The sequence below is a fragment of the Gigantopelta aegis genome, chromosome 2, assembly GCF_016097555.1.
Source record: "Gigantopelta aegis isolate Gae_Host chromosome 2, Gae_host_genome, whole genome shotgun sequence".
NCBI classification, from domain to species: domain Eukaryota; kingdom Metazoa; phylum Mollusca; class Gastropoda; order Neomphalida; family Peltospiridae; genus Gigantopelta; species Gigantopelta aegis.
Window position 1 is genome coordinate 41,497,879 of NC_054700.1, and position 19,629 is coordinate 41,517,507.

General features: G+C 37.0%; 1 protein-coding gene across 3 annotated transcripts; it reads left to right on the forward strand.

Annotated features, from left to right (window-relative positions):
- The first annotated feature begins 8,146 nt into the window (after positions 1-8,146).
- LOC121378353 (28S ribosomal protein S11, mitochondrial-like) lies at positions 8,147-19,323 on the forward strand. Of its 3 annotated transcripts, none has more exons than XM_041506494.1 (8): positions 8,147-8,213; positions 13,084-13,162; positions 14,525-14,690; positions 15,720-15,850; positions 16,061-16,086; positions 17,334-17,408; positions 18,555-18,620; positions 18,852-19,323. In XM_041506494.1, the coding sequence occupies exons 2-8, from the start codon at positions 13,084-13,086 to the stop codon at positions 18,960-18,962; spliced, it is 654 nt and encodes a 217-aa protein (XP_041362428.1). In that variant the 5' UTR covers positions 8,147-8,213; the 3' UTR covers positions 18,963-19,323. The 3 variants fall into 3 exon arrangements, with proteins under 3 accessions (XP_041362428.1, XP_041362419.1, XP_041362435.1); XM_041506485.1 differs by lacking the exon at positions 8,147-8,213 and adding an exon at positions 10,454-10,568; XM_041506501.1 differs by lacking the exon at positions 8,147-8,213 and adding an exon at positions 10,466-10,509.
- The last annotated feature ends 306 nt before the right edge of the window (positions 19,324-19,629 follow it).

Genomic DNA, 19,629 nt, shown 5'->3' on the forward strand with positions numbered 1-19,629 from the left:
AACAGTTTTTAACAATTATATTAGACATTACTTGATATTTTACTTCAATGAATGAATACAAAGTTAAAAAGTTTGTTTAATTTACACCACAAAAGCACATTTATTTATTAACCATCGGCTGTTGGATGTCAAACAATTGGTAATTTTGACAAATTGTCTTAGAGAGGAAACCGCTACCTTTTTTTCCCAGTATTAGCAAGGGATCTCTTTATATGTACCACTCCTCAGACAGGATAGTACATACCACGGCATTTGATGATCCAGTCGTGGTGCACTGGCTGGAACAAGAAATATCCCAGAATAGGTTAGAATGTATGTGCATATAAAAGACCCATTTTGACATTAATCAATATGTTCTAGTGGTGTCGTTAAACTAAACCAAAAAAACACAAAAATAACCCAGTGGGCCTACCAACGAGGATTGATCTGATTGTTACGGAGTACGGATTGCGGACACGGATACGGATTACGGACACACGGAATGTGTGCCTACGTCGTCATCATAGGCGTACGGGCTTCCATTTTTGTTTTGGGCAGGCCGATTTTTGCCAGAATTCAAAGAAAATGACCGGATCTGTATACAACATTTATTTGTATTAGCAATACTGCCAAACAGCTATTTAAATATGGTTGCAAACGAATCACTATACATTTTTACATGGATTACAATCAATATTGTGAGCAAAATAATGGAAATAAATGTTGAAAATGGTTCAGGCCAGCTACTTTTGTCCGCATTTGTCTATTATTTTTGCCCGAATTTGATGATTTTCTCCAGCACTGGGGGAACACACCCCTCACCCCCCACCCCACCCCACCCCCCACACACACACCTCCCGGCCCTCTGTCGTCAGAAATACTTGAAATGTTCAGATCTGACTGCGAATAAAATTTGCATTACACCTAATAAGGTGCGGGACGTAGACCAATGGTAAAGCGTTTTCTTGATATGCGGTCGTTTTGGGATCGATCCCCGTTGGTGGGCCCATTGGGCTATTTCTTGTTCCAGCCAGTACACCAAGACTGGTATATCATAGGTCGTGGTATGTGTTATCCTGTCTGTGGCATGGTGCACATAAAAAATCCTTTGCTACTAATTGGACTATTTCTCATTCCAGCCAGTTCACCATGACTGGTACATCAAAGGTCATGTGCTATCTTATCTGTGGGAAGGGCATATAAAAGATTCCTTGCTACTAATAGAAAAATGTAGCGGGTTTCCCCTCTAAGACTATGTGTCAGAATTACCAAATGTTTGATATCCAATAACCGATGATTAATATTTCATTTGCGCTCTAGTAGTGTCGTTAAACCAAACACGGAAGGAAATGTTTTATTTAACGACGCACTCAACACATTTTATTTACGGTTATATGGCGTCGGACATATGCATATACTGAGAGAAGAAACCCGCTGTCGCCACTTCATGGGCTATTATTTTCGATTAGCAGCAAGGGATCTTTTATATGCACTATCCCACAGACAGGATAGTACATACCATGGCCTTTGATATACCAGTTGTGGTGCACTGGACGTAACGAGAAATAGCCCAATGGGTCCACCGACGGAGATCGATCCTAGACCGACCGCGCATCAAGCGAACATTTTACCACTGGGCTACGTTCCGCCCCGCTTAAACCAAACAAAGTTTACACCTAATAATTACTTGGGTCATAGAATCGAACCTACTCGGCTGACCCATTGAGTTTTTCTCGTCCCAACCAAAGCCCCACGTATAGTATATCAAAGACCGTGGTATGTGCTGCCCTGTCTATGGCAAAGTGCATATAAAAGATCTCTTACTATTAATGAAATAATGTAGTGGGTTTCCGTATAAGACTTGGTGTCAAAGTTACTAAATGTTTGACATTAACAGCCGACGATTAATTCATCAATGTGCTCTACTGGTTTCGTTAAACAAAACAAATTTTAAAGGTCCACAATCATGGTACATTATTAATACACAGTATATATAAAAAAATACATAAAAATTACACTATTAACCATAAATTTTTTTTAAAAAATACCACCCCAATTATTAATAAAGCGACTTTTTGTAAAACGCTCGGGGAAAAAACACTGATCCAGTCGATTTGACCTGCATCTGACCTGTGACGTAGCATCAGGTGAATTCCACGCATTCATTAGTAGGTTAGCATGGCGCCAGCATGTAATGATTCTTCGGAAAATAGCTAATTCTTATCGGACGTTAGTTTGGACATTTCAGACTTGTCTGTTTATTCTAATGCTACCTTGTTTGGTGAGGAAGAAGGAGAAAATCCGTTAGGGGTACGTCCCTATCAGTTTGAACCGTAGTACACCGACGATGATCCGTCGAGCCAAATGCGGTGAGCCTATTTGCAGCACAGAGCCCGGACGTCGCCCGGTGACAAAAACAAAGCGCGAATGTTAATGCCGAGGTATACATTGTTCATATTTGGCACAAAGATACACCTAACTGAGATATTACGACACACTTTTTGAACCGCAGGGTTGGATTTAGTTACGTATGTTGAGCGCTCGCCCTATCTCAGCTGACGTATTGAGTTTTTTCCCGTCCCAACCAGTACTTTACGACTGGTATACCAAGGGTTGTTTGTTGAACAATGGTCGTTCTTTATACAAGCCCAACTTGTAGTATTAGAATATCTAGGATAATGTTTACCATGGTTTTTATTATGCCAGCTGTGGAACCGTAGTTCTTTTTTAAACACCAATCACGATATCAGTATTTTTAGGACAGTAAATACAACAGTTTTTAATATACCACTTAATATAGAACACTGACTTTTTATGTACGCAGGTGCGTGTGCAAGGCGAAGGTTTCGGAGGGTCCCCCCCCCCCCCTCCCACACACACACACACACACAAGACCACCACCACCACCACCACATCCCGCCACCCCCCGCCATACCAAAATGTTCTCTTTTTTCTATATATTTTCCGGGGAGTATGACTCGACCCCTTCCCCATAAAATTTCCCTCGTCCACAATGCACATGCCTGTTTATGTAACGAGCACAGTATATTACAATAGGACAGCACATACCACGGAGTTTTATATATAAGTGATGGAATAGTAGGGGGTTGGGGGTTGGGTTTTTTTTTTATCAAGCACCAATCACAACACGAGAAGGTCTGACGGTTACTGCAATGTAAACAAGCAGATGATTACAAATGGTCGCATTTTGCAGGCTCTCTAGAGAGGTTAGAAAAGTACATCTGTCATATGGACGGGCAGACTCGATCGCCTTGCCGTTGTGGCAGAACCAATCTCTTGGAAAGTGATCGTTCACGTCCCACTCGCGGCTCTATTATTACCATAATGGCTCCGTATTGGAAATGAGACTTGATCGCGCTTTTAAGACCGCCAAACGTTTTATGGCATAGGTATATTGCCGCAGTTACTTTGTTAAAGAGTACTTAAGGAGGGTCCTGGGTAAAGTTTCGAGGTTTAGAGTGGGTGGTAACAGCACAGTCAGGCATAGAAAGTGGTGTGTATGAATGCTTATAAATGTGTCCGTCTTACTTGGTTACCCTTTCTGTGACTGTGATACGACCTGGCAGCATATGGTACGAAATTGTTATCATTCTCACTTACTCTCTCTCTCTCTTTCTCTCTCTTATACTTAGTGTCGCTATCTCGATCCCTCTCTCAAATTCATCTCTCTATCGCTCTCCTCTCTCTCTCTTCCCATCCCCTTTCCCTTTCCCCCCTCCTTCTCTTAGATCCCTTTCCCTCTTTACTATCTTTCTCTCTTTATCTCTCTATATCTTTTTTCCCTTTTAACTCTTTTTATTTACTCCATTTCTCTTCCTCTTCTTTCTATCTAGATCCCTCTCACCTCTTCTCTTTTTCCTCTATTTCCTTTCTCTCCTTCTCTCTCTCTCTTTATTCTCCTCTTTCTCTAGCCCCTCTTTTCTTTCTTTTTCTTTTCTTCTCCCTTTCTCTCTCTCCCTTCTCTTCCCTCCTTCCTCCCCCTCTCTCTTCATATCTCTTCTTTATCTCTCCTCTCTCTTTCCTTTCTATCTCTCTCTCTTTTATAAATCTCTTCCTATATCTCTCTCTATCTAGAATAAATCTCTCTCTTTCTCTATTCTTTTAGATCCCTTTTCTTTATCTTCTCTCTCCTCTTCTATTTCTCTCTAAATCCACTATCTCTCTTATCTGAATTTCTCTTTTCTCTCTCTCATCTCTGTCTATCTCCTCTCTCTTTCACTCTAGCTCCTTCTTTATCTCTCTCTCCTTCTCTTATCTCTCTATCTCCTCTCCTTTTCTCCCTCCTCTCTCTCTCTTTTCTTGTTTTTCTCTATCTCTCCCCTTCTTTCTCTTACCCTCTCCCTTTTCTCGCTCTCTGAATGCTTCGAAGAACTCCTCTCCCTTCCCTTCCTCATCCTTTTCTTTCTCTATCGTCTTCTCAGATCTACCCCCCTTCCCTCTCTCTCCCCCCCCCCTTCCCTAATTTCTTCCCCTTTTCCTCTCTTTTCCTCTCTCTTCTCTCCCCTTTCCACTTTCTACTTTCTCTAGAAGAATTTCCTTTTCTTTCTATTTCTCTCCATCTTTAGATCCCCCTCCTTCTACCTTCCCCTATTATCTCTTTTTTTCTCTTCTCCCTTTTTCCTCCTTTCACTCTTTTTTTCATCTCCCCCTCTTTCACTCCTCTCTCTCCTCTTTCTCTCTCCCTCTCTTTCTCTTCTCTCTACTCCCTCATTCACTTTTCCTCACTCCTCACTCTTCTCTTTCCTTCTCTCGCTCTCTCTCTCTCTCTCCTTTCCCTCTCTCACTCTCCCTCCTCTCTATCCCCTTTTTCTCTCTCTCTCTCTTTCTCCTCTCTCTCTCACTCTCTCTCTCTCTCTCTCTCTCGCTTCTCTCTCTCTCTCTCTCTCTCACTTCTCTCTTCTCCCTGTTTGTCTATCGATCTCTCTTTCTCTCTAGTCTTATTCTCTCTCTCTTCTTTCTCTCTTTCTGAAATCTCTCTCTAGATCTCCTCTCTCTCTATCTCTAATCTCTCTCTCTCTCTCTATCTCTCTCTCTCTCTCTCTCTCTCTCTCTCTCTCTCTCTCTCTCTCTCTCTCTCTCTCTCCAATAAAAGTACAATTCCTATCAGCGTCTACATCGTCAATCAAATAATGAAACAAATTGTATCTTGCAAGTTATGGTAGGTTTACGCATTATGAAGTTAATTAAACACTAACATAAACATTCACATTGTGGTGGAATATTATTTCTTCTTCTTGTTAATTGTCCTTTATAGAAACGTAATCTTTTTATTAGGCATTTGGGGGTTTTCCAAACACTTACAATTGGCGTCATTTGGTGAATTCTCCGCCAAAAATCATCATTTTTAAAGATTCTTTGTAACTCGGTTATTGTTTTTGGCAAAACGGTTTTCATTCTAGATACTATAACAGCAAAGCAAGTTAACTATCTACATTTAATAATGTAGTAGAAAGCAAGAGTATTTTTGGATATCGTCGGTCTTGGCTTTCTTTTTGCAATACAAGAAGTAATATTTTTGTTTTTCAAATCAGAAACAAGCGTGTGTGGAGAACATTGTGCAGAGCGGCTAGATGTGGCGAGCGACGTTTCTAAAGGTTGTTCGGGTCATGCTCCTCTGGAAAATATATTATTAAATAAAAACATTTTTAATTCGCTTGGAGCTGGAGGATAGACCATTGAAATCACCACTCCCACCCCATCCCGTCTGCATCCGAGAAACGTTGCTAGACAACTAAATTGAGTACCAAAGAATGTAGAAATATTATTCCAAAAACTAAAATACTCTAACATCTTCAAAATGGATTTAAACCTATTTGAAAAGATGTAATCTCTAGACTAGCGGGGCAGTAATTTCGAAGAAAAAAATTGTTTTGTTTAACTACACCAATAGAGCACATTTATTTATTAATCATCGGCTATTGGATGTCATATAGTCAGAGAGAAAACCCGCTATATTTTTCTATAAGTAGGAAGGGATCTGTTATATGCGACATCCCACAAACAGGACAGCCCATACCACGGACATTCATATACCAGTCGTGGTGCACTGGTTGGAACGTGAAATAGCCCAATGGGCTCGCCGATAATTTCACTGAATGAACTTGTAAGTGAAAATGTATTCACAAAAATATATATATATTATAGGATAGGGAAGAGCGATTGAAGATTTAAAATAGCGCAATACAGGTCAAATATTTGTAAATTTAACATATAGTCTTAGAAAGCAAACCTGCTACATGTTTCCATTAGTAGCAAGGGATATTTTATATGCTCCATCCCACAGACAGGATAGCACATACCATGGTGTTTGATATACCAGTCGTTGTACACTGCCTAGAGCGAGAAATAGTCCAATGGGATCACTGAATGGGATCGATCCTAAACCGACCGAGCCTCGGGCGAGCGCTTACACTTTAGGTCTCACTACACAGTTCACTTCTAGGTGAGAGTTCATTGATCACGGTCCACTGTAGTTCCTAATTGTGATATGTTGTGGTTCACATATTCACTTCTAGTAATTGGGTGATGAATTGAAACAATTTGTATTTTTCAATGGTAAGCCTTCTGGCTGGATTTTGCCCATGTTATTTTGTAATATTGTGCATTGACTTTTTGGGACATGGGTGTATAGCGGAAGACCCGGTCTGTGTGAATGGGTTCCTGAGCCAGCTGTTCGGACCGGCAGTACAGCCAGTTGTGGTCGTATAGAAGAAGAAAAAACTGAGACTGAAATGTTCTCAATTTGGAGTGAAAATAAATGCTTATATAATGTATGTTCGCAATGGTGTATTGTTAGTGTCAATGTGAACCCGTTCTGTTAACAATCTTCATTTGAAGTAGGGCAATTTAACATGGATTTCAATGGCAGATGACATATGTGTACTGAGAAAACAGGATTCATTTTCTCCACGTTTCCATTAAAACCACACACAAGGGGTTTTTTTATAGATTTTTGTTTCTACTAGTTCCAGAGAATACACGTTTTTGCCATTTGGACTTAATTGCAGAATATCATGATATCTTATTTCCATTAGAAATGGCTTCACGTTCAGTTTCAGTCTTTTTTTTAAAACAAAAGATGTGTGTATTGCTGTATCAAAAATAAACACACACACATGCTTGTGGTATTCATGGACGTATGATTATGTTTTAAGTTTCAGAACAAATTCCCACAGCAAGCAATCGACATAACAATGGCAAGATTCTCACAGAAGATTGATCTCTTGCACATAAAAAGCAATATATCAGAAGAAAAAAATATGTCTGTCTGTGTTAGTTAACGTTAGCTGTTACATGGTATCTAAGTCGAGATATTATCTCAAGATGTGACTTAATATTATTATCCAGAGATCTCGACTTAGTATCTTTATATGTTGACTTATTATCTAGAGATCTCGACTTAGTATCTTTCTATTTTCACTTATTATCTCGATATCTCGATTTAGTATCTCGAGATCTCGATTTAGTATTTAGAGATATAAATATTTACGTCTTATCGTGTTTCGTACTTTTTACCTACATATTAATATATTTTTTATTGATTGATAATAATAATAATAATAATAATAATAGTAATATATAATTATAATAGTATAATAATAATAATAATAATAATAATAATAATAATAATAAATCTTTTAAAAAGTAGGATCGGTCCTTTTTTCTATATTAGGTAGTCTCGGCTTTCTGGAAATATGCAATGTCTTGTTTTCTTGGCGGACATGTCTTAGACAACACGTCAGACTTAATATTAGCTAGTTACCTAATAACCACTTATTAGCATAAGGTGCTGGAGTGGCATTAAAATAATAAGAATAATAATAATAATAATAATAATAATAATAATAATAATAATAATAATAATAATAATAATGATGATGATGATGATCTACATTCCTAAACTCAACTGCTGACCGTATAGGTTATAGCTCCAGTGATAACCAAAAGTTTAATGTGAAACGTTGTATATGTAAATTAAACCGTTTCAGAGAAATGATAGCACTTATCTTTAATAACCGAACATCAAATCAGTAAAGTCACAGATAAACAATTACCATTACTGTAGACTATGGAACTCGCATAAATATTTAGTGGGCATACGTTGCTAAGTACCTGACCTATAATCGTTTATGACGTCATGACAATACTTAGGAAACGAAGTTTCCGAGCCTTCGTAGATGTAATATTGGAGGCTTTGGAAGTTGTGTAGCTTGGTAATTTCTAAGGATATTAACATTAAGTTAATCTAATTTAAATATTTAATTCAAGTGTCCTACATAGCAAGTTTGATTTTATCAGGAGAGTAGCATGGTCTAGACCTAGGGGATGGGGGTCGAATATAAACTTAGCGAACACTTTTGTCTACATTTACCCTAGAAACGTATATATCAATTTATCATTTAATAATTAATTGTTCGTAATTAATAGCTAAATTAATCTTGTGATCACATCTTGACCACAAATGCGGACAATAAAAGGAAAGCAATATTTATTTTAACAACACCTCAGTACATTTTAAAATACGTACGGTTCTTCAGTGTCTAATATATCGTTATTTGACAAACCGAGCGAACGATCGAGAGAGAGACTGACAGGGGAAGGGAGAAGGGGGTCCTTTAAAGTTAATTAGTTTATGAGAGATAGGTAAGTGAAAAACAACCTCAAGATTTACTTTCAGAGATAAAGAAAGAAAGAAATGTTTTATTTAACGACGCACTCAATACATTTTATTTACGGTTATATGGCGTCAGACATATGGTTAAGGACCACACAGATATTGAGATATTCATGGGCTACTCTTTTCGATTAGCAGCAAGGGATCTTTTATATGCACCATCCCACAGACAGGGTAGTACATACCACGGCCGTTGATATACCAGTCGTGGTGCACTGGTTGGAACGAGAAATAACCCACCAACGGGGATCGAACCCAGACCGACCGCGCATCGAGCGAGCGCTTTACCACTGGGATGCGTCCCGGCCCTTCAGAGATGAGTAACAGAAGATGTAACTTAAATGCATGGGACAAATGTTTTTTCCCTGCAACAATTATAGAGGATCGAGCGAATATTATGAAGTTTGATATGGACTAATCTCCATGTGCGCGATTTTTTTATTTTTTTTACCATAGAATAGATTTTTTATGCGTCTGACACAGCCCAGTGGTAAAGGGCTCGCTTGATGCGCGGTCGGTTTTGGATCGATCCCCGACGGCGGGCCCATTGGGCTATTTCTCGTTACAGCCAGTGCATTACGACTGATACATGAAAGGCCGTGGTATGTGCTATCATGTCTGTGGGATGGTGCATATAAAAGATATCTTGCTGCTAATGAAAAAATCTAGCGGGTTTCCTTTCTTCGATGATTAATAAATCAATGTGCTCTAGTGGTGTCGTTAAACAAAACAAACTTTAAGCATCCGTTTCAGTGTTATGAGTCTGCGCCGCACCTAAAACCGCGCATGCATGAGAACGGATTATATAAATTATGGATCCTCAGTCTGATGTGCAAAGTGTTTTTGTCAAATTGGTGAAAATCAAACTTGCCGAGTTCTACGAACTTCGCGGGTTAAAGTAAACGACACCACTAGAGCACATTGATTTATTAATCATCGGTTATTGGACGTCAAACATTTGGTAATTTTAACATATGGTCTTAGAGTGGAAACCCGCTCTATATTTTTAGTAGTAGTAATTAGGGATCTTTTATATGCACCATCCTATAGACAGGATAGCACATACCACGGCCTTTAATAAACCAGTAAAAAGGCTGGAACAATTGATAAATAGCCCAACGGGCCTACCGGCGAAGATCGATTCCAGAGCGATCGTGCACTTGGGGTTATCTTAGCGCTAAGATCGCTCAAAACCTCCTGCACTATTTTCTAAAATTCCCCTTGCTGCATTGGGAAAAATGTATCGGGTTTCCTCTGATGACTACATATATACACCACTAGAGCACGTTGATTTACTAATCATCGGCTATTGGTAATTTTGAAATATAGTACTGGCGGGTTTCCTCTCTAAGACTATATGTCAGAATTACCAAATCTTTGACATCCAATAGCCGATGATTAATTAATCAATGTGCTCTATTGGTGTTATTAAACAAAAACAAACTTTAACTTTATTTTTCAAAATAAAATAACCCATGCACCTAACCTGCAAAATGTTACTAAGCCACCAGCAAGCAGGTAGATGACCGGCAAGTTTCGATTATAAATGAATAAAATGTCATCGTGTTTCACTGCAAGACGTGGACACTAATTATCGTGCTTTATTTATGTGTAGGCTATAATTTTTAAAATAACAACAACTGCAGAGAATGCTTGGAATTCGCTGAACTGGTCCGTAGACCCTCGTTTTGCTTCGAAAAGATGATGTTCCACAATAGATGGTAGAAAACAAAACAAAGAAACACGATTCTAGACTGGTCTTCGGATGTTTGTAAAGTGTAGAATTCTACGCTAAGCGGAATATATTCCAAAATAGGTAGACAATATTGCTAGAGGTGAAATGTTTTTATTTTTATAATTTATTGAAACTTCGGCCCCTAGTTTACTATATTTTGTAAGTACAATAAACGACGGTTTCCTAATGCAGCATATGTGGTAGAGAGTTAAAGTCAGTGTTTATGTCTTGAGTGACAGTCGATATCCGGTAGCTTATCGAAGTTATGAAAAGATAAATTGAACGTGCATTTTGAATTTCAGAACTGATGGGGCCTAGTTCGTCCCATCATTCTATAAAACTTTTTTTATGTAAATAATTTCAGTTTGGTTTGACGTAAGAAGACAAGTGAAGGCGTTTTGGAAATAATAAAAAATACTTCCTTTTTTTCAAATTTTTGGTGCAATTTACAAATCAATCGGTTCAGAAATAAATAATTTGTAGTAAATTCCATTATCCATAGCATAAAAAAGGTGTTTTCAGTGGGACAGACTATAGCTTGTATGTTGTCTATCCCTCCCTTTTGTGTATATGTTGTCAGGGACAGCTCGAGAGGACTGTATGTAATTAATCCGCAGTTAACAACAACCAAATGGTAACCAGTGACATGTGTCTAAAATACTTCTTTTTTCCCCCTAAATCTAATGCTACAGAGCTTTATTTTGATTGTTCTCGAGTCCAGTCATGACATTAAACTTAAATGTTGCTACACAAAGAAACTCGATGCCCTATGCAAAACAAAACTGCGCCGAAAGTGAGCTAAGTCGCCGAGTTATTAGCAGTAGTGAGAAGTCGAAGTCACCGTAATCCAATTTTAAAAATAAAATCACACAACAGACGTCAAAACCCTGACTTGTTTATTGTCCTAGATCACTTGTCGCTGTATGTCGAACCAGCCTATTAACTCTTTCCCTCCCATTCTCGACTGCAGTCGAGACACGACCGGTCTTCGTAAACACAGCTGTCAACATTCACAGGAGTTATCTATCTGTGAATGTTAGAACATAGTAGAATGACAATCAAACATGTTGAATGTATTTTGTTGACTGGTATTCGTATTTAAATTGTTATCGCAATATCGAAAATAAAATTTAAAAAGTCTAAATTTGTGTAAATGTTATTGATGACGAAATGTTGCACATGGGTTCGTTTTCTCGCTGTTTGTGTAATTTTTTTTTTTTTTTAAACATGTTGGATGTTATTTAATGAAAATTGAAGATTTGTAAAGGATGTATTTTCCAAAAATAACTGATAATACAGACTTTGAAGTAGATTATGTATGGATTACTCGTCGTCGATTGAAAGTGAAAATAAACTCATATATAATGATGTCACGGATCGTGATCGTAGGTTGTTTTTGTTTTTTTTATTAATATTAATAAGGTCTTCTGTAAATTTTATTTTGGTAATTAGACTCACTAATATGTCCTCTGAACTGTGTCACATCAAAAAAGTTAGTGGGTTTTTTTTTACAATTTGAGGTTGAATAATGTAGGTTCAAAATTACGTATTTCATGTTGGAAAGCTGGGTGGATGAGAGTTAACAGGCAGGGCTTCTAAACTTTTTATAAAATCCACTAGCCATGGGATCGGTGATTTTAAAAATTTACTAGCCATGATTAAAAATTCACTAGCCCTACTTTACTTTAAGTTAATAGTAATAATACACTTTTACTAAATAATAGTAATACTCAGAAATGCCACCTAAAGAGGGAGATGGAGCTTAAAAACACTAACGTTGTGGTAGACTTAACTGCAACATTTGACATATTGTTTTTCCACTAGCCGTTGGGCATGGCAATAGTAGTTATTTACTAGCCAAACATTGAAAATCACTAGCCATGGGAGTGGGGCTACCATAATCTAGAAGTACTGTAACAGGAACTGGTTTCTGCACACACGTACTGTAATGTACGATTGATTTGACAAATTAATGTTTTACCTTGTTCAATTTATTATCAAAATCAAATGTAAACAACTGTTAATACTCATATCAGTTTCTGTAGTGAAGAGATAAAATGCACGTCATAGTCTAATGTTGACATTCTTCAGATACACCCGTAAACTGGGCTATTGTTTTTCAAAGTGACGCATGTCACTCTGTGCTGTGACCAGACAAGCATTATTAATCCTCGGCCACCTTCATTTCAGTAATGCCAGAAAATACTCATTAATACATAATGACATGTTTTTAATGAAACATACAATTGTTTTGTTTAAATTTTATTACCAGTAGTAATATTTGATATCAAAATATTTTGATTAGAACCAAGTGAAAATTTAGAATGTTTCTAATTGAACGCGGAAACTGGCGAAACATTACGAAATTTACCGATAAATGTTCACTTCGCCTATTTTTATCAAACTTCTCCCATTTCTTCTGGGAAGGGAGAAGGCACTGCTCCTACGTTTTCAATTCTAGATAGGGCCTGGCTGTACCTTCTTGTTGTGACGTAGAGTGTGTGTCCATGTGAAACCTCTTGCACGCTTATTTGCAGGGCGGTCACACAGCGGTCGAACGGCTTGTTACATCGGTGTTAGCGAATACATAAGTTTAAAACTTGTTACTGTATTTTGTAATCTACCATGATAAATGTACACATGTATGTAATACAGAAAGTGTTTTTTTCTTCAGATGATGATGCGATCAGCTGCTGCATCCCTGCGACTCCCTTACACCTGTCTAGTGGCTGCAGCCAATCAGTTACGTACATGTATGTGTATTTAGTATGTGTATTTAGTGCATGTCATTTCTGTCATATAATAATGTACATGTACAGTGAAACCCCTCTAAACCGGACACCCTAGGGACCACATAAAATGTGCAGTTTTAATAGGTATCTGGTTTAGAGACGTTTAATTCTTTTCTGATTTTAAAAAAAAAAAAGGCCATGAAAAATGTCCAGTTTTGAGGGAATTCCGGTTTACAGAGGGTCTGGTTTTGAGAGGTTTCACTGTTTTTGTTAATAGAAAGCAATTTATCAAAAAAAGTGACAATTGTCATTTTGTGCAAAAAAAAAGTACATGTACATTATAAACATAATACAAAAATGTATATGGGATCATGAATATATATTTAAATATAATTTATAGAATATTGTAAATTACTGTTTTTTTGGGGTGTGGTTTGTACATGTACATTGAAATGAAATCCATTCAAATTTTTTAATGAAACGTGTCCTGAAAATGGTTAAACAGCCACCAAAATATTTGGTGCTCCGGTTATAGCTAAAAAAACCTGACAAATGAAATTTATGATACCTGTTCATCTACATCTACTGTCCAAACCCAAATGTTAACAACTACCAAAAATTGCTCTCCTACCTTTATTTTTCGTTAGATTTTAATCACATTTTGTCCTGACAGAAATCTTGGGAAAACCATTGCAATGATACAGATTCCACATACTAGATGATAACCATGTCACCAATATCGACTTCGCTGAGATCGCATAGGGCAAAAAGCATGTAATTTTGACTTTTTATGGAATATTCTCCAAGAGGGGTGAAAGGATATGACTTAATCTAGCAACATCATAACATGTTATGATATAAAAGCAAACGTGATGACGTCATATTAATTTTTTAAATTATTTTTTGTTTGTTTAAATATACCACTAAATATCACTGATTTTATATTAATTATGTCACATACTTTGGAGGCTTTCACCCCTCTTGAAGAGTATTCCATAAAAAAGCAAAATGGCAGACGGCAGAAAACTGCATGTATTTTGCCCTATGCTATCTCAGCAGAGTCGATACTGGCGACATCATTACAGTCTCATATGTGGAATCTGTGTCACTGTAATGTGTGTGGACAAAATTTGGGGGAAATGTAATGGTCATTAAAGGTAGGAGAGTAATTTTTTTTGTTTTAGCCAATTTCCACATATTTAGAGTATTTTCTTTCAAAATTGTTATAAAATGACTAAATAGTAAATAAAACACAATTTTATTAACCAAATACTAAATGTTATAGCCTCTTTGTATAAAAGTTACTTGTATGTACATGTATTACATGTATATATACATTATGTACATGTATATTATTGTTTTGAAATGTTTATTTTGTTTCAGACAACCATCTTCCATGTCTTGCAAGATCTCTCCATCACAGTCCAGTATGTCAGACGTTAGACAGAGATCATCCATTCAAGAAATTTGTTTCAAAGAAACCCGGTGAAATGGACGAACTAGCAACTCCTGAAGGAGAAGTGGGAGAGGAGAAAATTGAAGAATTTAGGTATGGTAGCAGGTCGTGTGTCTAACACGGTACGTAAAAAAATATCTCACTGAAAATTGAAGAGTTTAGGTATGGTAGCAGGTCATGTAACTAACACAGTACATAAAAAATATCTTACTGAAAATTGAAGAATTTAGGTACAGTTTTTAGGCAGTATTTTAATTAATCTTATCAGAAATGGATCAGGATAAAAAAAAAGGAAAGTCTTTATACCATTAGCACATTATTAGCATTATCTTATTTTAAAAATTCACAGTTGGTGAAATGTGGTGTCTGCCAGAATTAGTCATGCAAATGCAAATGAGACCAGTCTTTGATATGTGATTAATTTTGGTAAGACAGGTGGTACATCTTCCATTCATAGCCATTTTCATGTAAAAATAATTGGTGCACAATATATAGGTGGGGGGTTTTGAGGGGGGGTTTTTTTTAACCCAAGACACATTCAAAGATACATGTAGGTTTGTGCATAATACATTTGGAAAATACAGTACTTGAGAATTGATAATTGAATAAATATACACGGTTTGGTGATAATGTATTGTGAGTGTGTTTTGTGCTTGAATAAATATATTCATGAATATATGTATCCATAATTCTCATTGGTTAAAGGGACAAAACCTCGTCTTTAAACGCTAAGGCATAGTTTTGACTATTAGAGCCGTTTTTTGATAACTGAAATCATACTTCACATAAATTTTATTTAGATTATCCATTTCCATATATTCAAAGTGTTTTTTGGTCATCCTGGTGGTTTTAATATCACGAAATGCATTTCTCATATTTTTAAAAACGCATGTTTGTCTGAGAAGTAACAGTTACGGAGTCGAGTTTTAGTCTATTTTTAAGAGGGTATTTTACCATTTCAAAGTCACAGACTCATGTTTCACTCAATTGTAACTTTATTCAAATGTGTTACAGGTTTGCAGATTAACTAAACTTAATGTTAATTTTCATGGGCTGAAATTAGGATCTGTCCCGTTAATCTCTGTTTTGTGTTAGTCTGTATTTTGTGTTTTTTCATTTCAGACCTGGTACACTGTTTCCAACTTTGGAAACGAATGCGATGGCGATTGGCAGTGTCCGTTTTGATGAGTTGCCCATCGTCCATGTGAAAGCCACACCCAGTAACACTGTGCTGTGTACCACAGATTACAAAGGTTGGTCTCATTACGCAGTTTCAAAAAAAACCAAAGCAGAAAATATTATATTTTTATCATGATGTTAATTAATATGTTTAACGAAATGATAATCAATGTGTCACATTTAATGTTAAGTGACTATAAGTCTTATTCAACAAAAGTCCTTGTGAGTGAATGAAACTTTGGTTTTCATAACTGTGGTTACCCATTTTTCTCTTCTTGTTGCAGGCATGCCAGTGGCATCAGAATCAGCTGTGAGTAAAGTTACTTAATTATTTATTTATTCAAGTTATTTTCGTGCTTATATCCAATTAAGGTTCAATCATGCTGTTCTGGGCACTCACCTCAGCTATCTGGGATGCCTGTCCAGGACAGTGGGTTAGTTGTTAATTGTTAGTGGTTAGTGAGAGAAGAGGGTGTAGTGGCCTTACACTTACCCACTGAGTCGTTAAAACTCGCTCTGGGTGGTAGCCGGTACCAGGCTGCAAATTCTGTATCTACCAGCCTTGTTTGTTACTTAGTGTTTTGTACTGTCAGGTATGCTTCATTTTATTGCGATCCTATTGATAAATATCTTCTTTCTTAGCAGTCAAACAACATTTAAATGGAGATAAATGAATATGCATACATGTCGCTACATTGTAGATTACTTGTTGTTAAATGTTTTTTACACCATGGCCAACACAGTTTATGGTAATATTGAAAAAATTAGTCCATGTAACTATTTGTGTATATTTTATGGCTCTTGTCACAGCTGTTTCGTATTAATTACCATTGGTTTTCTTCTTAGATGATTATTATTGACAGTGAACCGATTGGTTTTCTGGGTTCTGATGCTATGAATATAACAGTTCCAGGCTGTCACTAGAACAAATTGTAGTTTAGCCAATTTTCAAATATGTAGAGTATTTCCTTGAAAACATTATTGAAAAGTAACTAATTTTTAAAGAAAATTTTATTAGCCAAAGACTAAATGTTGTTGCCACTGTTGTAGACAGACAGTCACATTTTTTATTTTCGTCTCACCTTGTGTACAGATTAAAATAAAAACAAGAGTTCAACAGTTATAATACAGTAATAAGTAGCATAAATACACAAGCCACTCCTATGGAGTTATGAGTAACTTTAAAACTATTAAAAGACTATCAAAAACATTTAAAAGTATTGTATTTACAAGAAGTAAAACTAAAAATTAGCAACTGGCTAATTTGGCAATGACACGGTGAGCCCTGCAATTAGAAAATAATTGATGTTGAAGTTTCAGGCCTCAAATTTGTGAAATAAGAGGGCACGGTGATTTGGCCTAGACCGATGGAGATTGGGGGGGGGGGGGGGGGGGGGGTATTATGGCTAGAAGACAGTTTGTCGCATGGTCAACTTTAAATTTGAGCCCTGAAGTTTTGTAGTATATGACATTATCTGTACATAATTATCAGTTTCAATTATGATATACTTGTTTCAGTGATGTCTAATGCATTATGTATGTTTTGATTACTACCAGGGAACTGTAGGATTTCGGAATGCCAGGAAAGGAACCAATATAGCCGCGCAAGCCGCTGGGTTGTCTTTAGGAGAGGTCAGTAAAACAATTTTCTACATGCTGTCTGTCTGTTCGACATATCGTTTTTTTCAAATGTTTTCCTCACAGTAAATCAAGATAATGAGCTGAAATGATTTATATAGCTTCATCATGGGAATTTAGCCAAGCGCCATAACTCTGTGAAACAATTTGTCCATTTTTGACAGAGATATGGCCCTTTAACTTGGGCGATTTAAAAATGTGTAGGTCCTAGTATGGGACATGTATTGTTTTAGTAGTACTGCAGAATCAGACTTTGATAAATGCACTAGCCCTCGGTCTGGATTAGTTAATTTTTGGTCTGAGCTGGTGGCAATTATCATCTGTATTAGTAAAATACATAGGGCACCAGCCAAAGTTTCTGTGAGGGCTAGTGACTTTCTCAAACATTTGTCGAACGCTTAGAATGCTTGTTTCACAAGGGACAGAACAGGGCCATAGCTAGGATTTTTTGTTTGGGGGGCAACTGAGTAGTTAATAGTCTAAAACTTAAATGGTTAAGAAGAGAATTTTCTTTAAGTTTCTATAATTTTTTCGGGGGGGTGGGGGGGGGGTGGGGCAACTGCCCATCTCCCCCCCAACTACGGCTCTGCATAACCTTGATAATAAGTTGTACTGAGTTTATTTTTCAGTCTTGACTACATGAAAGCTGGAACGAATCTTTTGCAGGTACACTAGCTAAACAGAAAAAGCCACTGACAGTAGCTCGTGTTAGTAAAAGAGCTGACAAAAGTGATTTTTTCTTCTTCTAATAGTGTTGATATGCAGTGCACTTACTGGTAGTTGCTACAGTACATTTTGCTATAGTTCAGTCGGTACAGCATAAGACTTTTTGTTGATAAAGCGCTCTCTGGATGTGCAGTCTGCGTAGGATCGATGCCCATCAATAGACCCATTGGACTATTTTGCGTTCCAGCACCAGTGCACCACAACTGGTATATCAAATGCTGTGGTATGTGCTATCCTGTCTGTAGGATGGTGCATATAAAAGATCCCTTGCTACTAATGAAAAAGTCATGTGGCATATTTCCTCTCTGAGACTATGTCAGAATTACGAAATGTTTGACATCCAGTAGTCACTGGTTTGTTATCTTCAGGTAACAATAGCATATTACAATGATATAATTTTGTCTTTCTTTGCAGAAAAGTGTTAAAAAAGGAATCACAAATGTGCGTGTGTGTCTGAATGGATTGGGACCAGGAAGAATGGTATGTTATTTAATTTCAACATTTCTCATAGTTTTTACTTGAGAAGCACTGGTAACATTAAAACATTTAAACATTAAAATCATAACCATACGTGCGATGCAAAATAACTGCAATTAAAACATGTTGAGTATGTCATTAAGTAAAACATTTCTTTCTTTCTTTAATTTCAACCTGCTCTAGTCATGCATATTTGTAATATTTCTGTCTTTTTTTCTTTTTTTTTCACTACAGCCAGCTGTTAAAGGTCTCCAGATGGCTGGAATAACAATCATATCTGTTACGGACACCACTAAACACTGTCACAATGGCAGAAACAAGCCACGGAAAGCCAGAAGACTATAATTTGTTACACAGCTAAACATTGTCATACTGATAGACAGGCCAAGAAAAGCCACAAGGCTATACCTTGTTGTTAATTTTACACAGCTAAACATTGTCTTTCCAGTAGAAAGAAGCCAGGGAAAGTAAGAGACTACCGTATTTTTCATTTTACCAGCATGTGTATTTAAATAAAAAAGAACTAAACAGTGGATGAGTAGAGTGTTTTTATTCTCAAGTGAAATTCATCTTGATACGAGACTCAAAGTGCTAAATGTGTTACAGCAGATTTCAATACAATTGTGTGTTCTGTGAAATAATGTAACTGATGTACAGTTAATATTGTGGTGACTGTAATGGTTTTATAGATAAATGTATTGCCCTATGTCTGTGTTGTGTTTCTTTGTTAGATGGGAGAGAGGGATGTACCGGTTAGCTCAGTGGTAGAGGTGATCAGTCATAGAACCAATCTTCCCTATTGAATACAAGGTGCACACTCGATGCACAGTCGGTTTAGGATCGATCCCCGTCGGTGGGCCCATTGTGCTGTTTCTCGTTCCAGCCAGTGCACCATGACTGGTATATATCCACGGCCATGGTGTGTACTATCCTGTCTGTGGGATGGTGCATATAAAATATCCCTTGCTGCATTAGAAAAATATAGTGGGTTTCCTCTAATGACCATACAAGT

Bases quoted from the DNA above. Each gene is read 5' to 3' on its own strand.
- LOC121378353 (XM_041506494.1), top strand. From the start codon at position 13,084: ATGATGATGCGATCAGCTGCTGCATCCCTGCGACTCCCTTACACCTGT. The intron at 14,691-15,719 runs GTATGGTAGCAG...TTTTCATTTCAG, and splicing joins GAGAAAATTGAAGAATTTAG to ACCTGGTACACTGTTTCCAA. The intron at 18,621-18,851 runs GTATGTTATTTA...TTTTCACTACAG, and splicing joins GATTGGGACCAGGAAGAATG to CCAGCTGTTAAAGGTCTCCA.